The 4766-nt window shown below is 65.4% G+C and overlaps 1 protein-coding gene across 1 annotated transcript; it reads right to left on the bottom strand.

The window, feature by feature from the left end:
* Positions 1-2779: 2779 nt before the first annotated feature.
* On the bottom strand, positions 2780-4215 carry ODF3L2 (outer dense fiber of sperm tails 3 like 2). Its single transcript, XM_031662228.1, has one exon. The coding sequence runs from the start codon at positions 4010-4012 to the stop codon at positions 3638-3640; it is 375 nt and encodes a 124-aa protein (XP_031518088.1). The 5' UTR covers positions 4013-4215; the 3' UTR covers positions 2780-3637.
* Between the last annotated feature and the right edge of the window lie 551 nt (positions 4216-4766).

Raw genomic sequence — 4766 nt, forward strand, 5'->3', positions numbered from 1 at the left:
GCCCTGTCACCCCTGCAGTGTGGCTTCACACGGTTTATCAAAACTCATGAGTGCTGGCAGACCCGTCACAGAGGCTGGTTACAGTCCCAGGTGGAGGTACAGTCCACGCTGCCGCCCGCCTCCCCGCTTGCCGTGTCTGGTTCATTTGCTTCATATATAAGATCCAGTGAGATGTCACAAAGGCATGCTGCTTTGGCCACCCTGTCCCTGGCGCTTCCCTGGGCAACTGGTCTGTCCCATGCCACCTTCCAAAATACCCCGGGCATGTCTCCCCCACCTGAGGTTGGGTCTCGGGCCCCACCATGTCCGTGGGAAGGTCCAGGGGGCTCCGGTGAGACACCTGCCGCCCGCTTGTCACTGGCCTCGCCCGCCCCATCCGAGTGGGGGCGGCACTCCGCGTGAGCATGCGCGCCCTCCCCTCAGCCCCCTTCTCTCCCTTCTGCCCCTCCCACGGACGTTGGGGAACCCGACCCCAGGCCTCCCAGTGGGAAGCTGCCGGGCGCCGGCTGAGAGGTCTGGGGTGTGCAGGCAGAGAGCAGGAAGGAGGAGGGCAGACCGGGTCAGGTCTGGGGGTGTCCCAGAAAGGGGTGTGGGGAGGGGAGTGTTGCGCACGTGGGCTCCCAGTGGGGGTGGGGGACCACCCACGACGTGGTAGGGAGACCGCCAAGCCCAGACCTCATGTCGGGGTGTAGCCATGGGCTGCCTACAGGATGAAGCTGCCCTTTCCTGGATCCACCCGAGTGGGCGGCGCATGGCGGCTGCGGTGTCCCCTGGATCCGGGTCACTCACAAGGTTTCTCCCAGTGGTCTCTCAAAGCCTGCGCCCCGACAGAAGCGGCTGAGCGGGGCGGCAGGGGGACAGGCGCCGCATCAGCGGGGCCTGCAGGTCCAGGATTAGCGGCTGCCGTGCTGCCGGGGACGCCTCGCAGCACGCTGTCGGGTCACTGGATCCTGGGGGTCCGCGCCCCCCGAGGCCCCAGCCGCCCGCGCCGCCGCCGGGCCGCGACCCAGGAAGCCGCCCGGGGCCGCGAACTTCCACTGCGGCATTCGGGGCAGCAGCGCGCAGAAGGTGGTGGGCGCCTCGGGCTCGGGGGGCGCGGGGGGCGCCGGGGGCGCGCGCCCGCCCGGACCCTGCGTCATGGCCGCGGCCGCCCCACGGAGCCCGACCGGGCGCTGCGCCTGGCGCGGAGGAGGCCCTCCCGCTCCGCCCGCTCCCTCCCGCCCCCGGCCCGGTGATGTCATCCGCCCGGCCCAGCGCGCAGCCGCGGGGGGCTGCGCCCCTGGGACCCCGGCCCTCCTCGTCCCGGCCTCCTGGCCGCGAGGCTGGGGAAACCGAGGCCCTCTGAGGACACTGGGCGCTGGCCTGGAACCCGCAGCCAAGGCGGGACGGGGCTTTGAACCCAGAACCCCGTCAGCGACCCTCCCCACTGCGCCCCCCACCCCCGCCCGCCGCCCAAGTTCCCAGAAGGACCGAGCTGGAGAGGCGTAGCAATCACCTCCCTTCTTTGCCGTTGACTAAGGGGGAAACTGAGGCCCGGGGAGGCGTGGCCAGGGAAAAGAGAACCCCAGACCCTAAGGTCAGCCCCTCCCTCTCCGTTGTTCCAGCTAGAGGATACCTCAGGGTCACCCCTATTTCCTAGTGGGGAAACTGAGGCCCGGGGAGGGGAAGGGGCGCGGCCGAGGGCGCACAGCGGAGGCTCAGACCCAGGAGTGCCGGCTCTGGGAGGGGGTGCTAGGAGCGGAGCCGGGCCCCTGCTCTGCGGCCTGTCCCGGCCTCAGTTTCTCCGGCTGTAACCCAGGGGAGCGGGCTGGAGGGTCGCGGCCCTTCCTCTGTCACTTCTGGGGAGCCCAGTCCTGCACCAGCTCATCTGAGCTCTGGGCCCCAGCCTCAGCCTCTCCGAGACCGGCCGCACCTTCCCTCCAGGGTCGGTTCCTTCTGCACCAGAAAACGGGGTGTCACTGTCACCTCCTGGCCCGACTTGGCCGGAGCACCCCAGCCCCTGCCCCGCCCCAAGCAGGGCTGATTGCCGGGAACAAAGGGAGGGGCCGGGACGCGCCGGCAGGTGGGGAGGGGGGGCGAGGCCGCCCGGAGCCTGATCGATAAATCAGAGGATGAGGTCACAGCCGGCGCCGCCCGCGGGGCCGGGGAGGGGGGAGGGGAGGGAGGCGCGCGGCCGCGATTGGCCGTCTCTGCCCGGGCGCGCGTCCGCGGGAGGAGCGGATCGTGGGCGCGATGGGTCGGGGACGAGCCGCGGCTGGACCTGCGCGCGGTGGGTGTGTTGTGTGCGGGGGGGACGCTGTGTCTGGGCGCGTGTCCAGACATATGCGGGGGATCCAGGCTGCAGGGTCCGGGGTGTGTTCACCTACTGGGTGAAGGATGGGTCAGGTTTGGCGGCCCCAGGCTGAGGGCTGTAGGGTGAAGAGAGGGCGGCCCCACCACCCCTTCTCTGTGCCCTGCGTGCCTCCCGGGCGGCATCCCTCAGAGAGGTCCCGGGGCAGCGTCCGACCCTCCCAAGCTCCGGGATTAGAGTCTTTTTGGATGGGAGGTTTGTATGGTGGTCCCGGTGCCATCCTTCCCTGGCACACAGAGGGCTCAGTCACAGGGCACCACCAGTGGGTTTCCTTCCTGTTCCTAGGAGACAGTGGCAAGAACTGAGTCCAACGTCCAGGGTTCAAATCCTGACATCAGACTGAGGCGGGGGCTGGCAGCACGCCCCAGGACAAATGTCCGGTCTCCCCAAAGCACCATTTCCTCTCAGTAAATGCCACCTGGTCCCGAGTTGCTATGAAGCATAGATGATCTTTATTAATATCCAAAACATAGCAAGCAGCTACTGATGGCAGATATCAGAATACATCAAGCTCCTATACATCCTTCAAAACCCCGCTTCAATATTCCGTCTTCCTGGAAGCCTACCCAGCTCCCTGCTCAAAAGCTTGGCTCCACTTCCAGCCTCCCCTCGCCCTGGGTCCCTCTCGTGGTCTCTCAGACCCCCTGGGCACCGGAGGGCTATGGGTCTGGCTCTGGAGGGCAGCGTTTGTGTCTCCTTTCTGTGACGTCAGTAGACACATTAAATGAGCCAGCCCATGTGATGCTGACAGCTTTGCGGCCCGGGAGAGGTTTATTGGCTAAGCAATTGTAGAAGGTGGAGTGGGAAACGCACAGGCCTCAGGGCTGCCTCCAGCCTGAGTCTGGGCTGGGACCGGGGCTGGTGGCCACATTTCCATGAGACAGGGAAGAGTCCGAATGTGGCAGAAACCCAAGCTGTGATGAGGACCCAGGCCCTAGTGGGGCTGGACACCGAGTTCTAGGACACAGGAAGCTCCGTCTCCAGCCAGCTACTGGGGAGGGCCGGAAGGTGTCCCTTTCCCCGCCTGGCGTGGCCTGGCCTGGTGTGACCTGGAAGAAACTGGGGCACTGGAAGGAGACTCACCCTGCACCCTGCAGAGGGCCACGGGTCACAGCCCCCAGGGACTGGAAGGATCAGGTGTCCTAGAAGGACCCGGACAGTTCAGGAAAGGGAAGGGAATACTGGTTTCCCAGTCCCTCTCGGCTTCTCCTAGCCCCTCCAACAAAAGCCAGGCCCCAGGAGAGGCCCGCCCACGCCCCCGTTCACCGTGTGGGAAACAAGCCTGGCCTAGCAGCAGCGGCCGGGCAGCCTGTGCCCCGAAGGCCTGGAGGGCGTGGCGGCGGCCATGGTGCTGGCCCGTTTTGAGTGGCGGATGCCCATAGAGAACGCTGGAGCCCTGGCTTTGTTCACGGTGACCTGCTCTGGGCAGTGGGCGCCTGGGCCGGGGGTCTCCTCCAGGGGGCGCGGGGCCCGGGGCCGCCCCAGCATGGTGAAGGCAGGCAGGCGCTGGCGGTAGGTGTTGGCGTCCGGGCTGTCGTACTGGCCCGGGCCTGGTATCTCGGCAGGATCCTGCGGGGGGCGGACAGGGGGTGTGCGGCCCACCACCGTGTAGCTGGGGCTTCTGGGCTTGGTGAAGATCTGTGAGCCCCACAGAGGGGGCATGGTGTAGGTATTAGGGGCAGGGGCTGAGGTGTCCAGGGGCTTAGGAGGGAGGCGGCAGCCCAGGGTGAAAGCTGGCGGTGTCCGATGGCGCACAGGGGGCACCTTCTCTGGGCTGTAGGCCCCAGGGCCTGGTGTCACCTCCAGACCTGAGAGAGTGGGGAAGGAAGGGTGGCACTGATGTCCTCACCTGCTCAGAGACCCGGCATGGCTCCCCATTGCCCGCATGCACCCTGGAGCTCACAACGCTTCTCAAGTAACCCAGGCACATTTCTCTCCCTTCCCCATCCTCCATACACACAGTCTGTTTTCCAAGCCTCTAGGACTTTGCCCAAGCTGGACCCAGGGCCAAGCATGCCTTCATTTTCCACCCCTCTTCCCTGCTGCCTTCCCCATACCATCCAGGGTAGAGCCCTCACAGCTCTTCTCGAACCCCTCAGCCTGGGTTTTCCCGTCTCTCCAGACATGAGCACACTGAGGTGGGATGGTCTGCACTGCATCTAACCGCCCCACCAGACTGAGATGTCATAGAGAGGAAGGAATGTCAAATCTACTCCAATTCTCCAGCAGTTGACTGTTTGAGTTAATGGGTGAACGGGATAGGTAGGAGGTGAGTGGTTGAGTGAGGAGTGAATGGTTCATGAAGGGATTTGTGGATGGATGGATGGATGGATGGATGGATGGATGGATGGATGGAACAGTTGATGGGTAGAAGGAAAAAAGTAAGGATTCATAGATGAGTGGGTAGGTAGGTGGC

The sequence above is a fragment of the Papio anubis genome, unplaced genomic scaffold (assembly GCF_008728515.1).
Source record: "Papio anubis isolate 15944 unplaced genomic scaffold, Panubis1.0 scaffold496, whole genome shotgun sequence".
Lineage (NCBI taxonomy): Eukaryota > Metazoa > Chordata > Mammalia > Primates > Cercopithecidae > Papio > Papio anubis.

What these genes read in the sequence shown, in the direction of transcription:
- ODF3L2 (XM_031662228.1), bottom strand. Translation starts at nt 4,012, where the DNA reads ATGCCCCCTCTGTGGGGCTCACAGATCTTCACCAAGCCCAGAAGCCCC.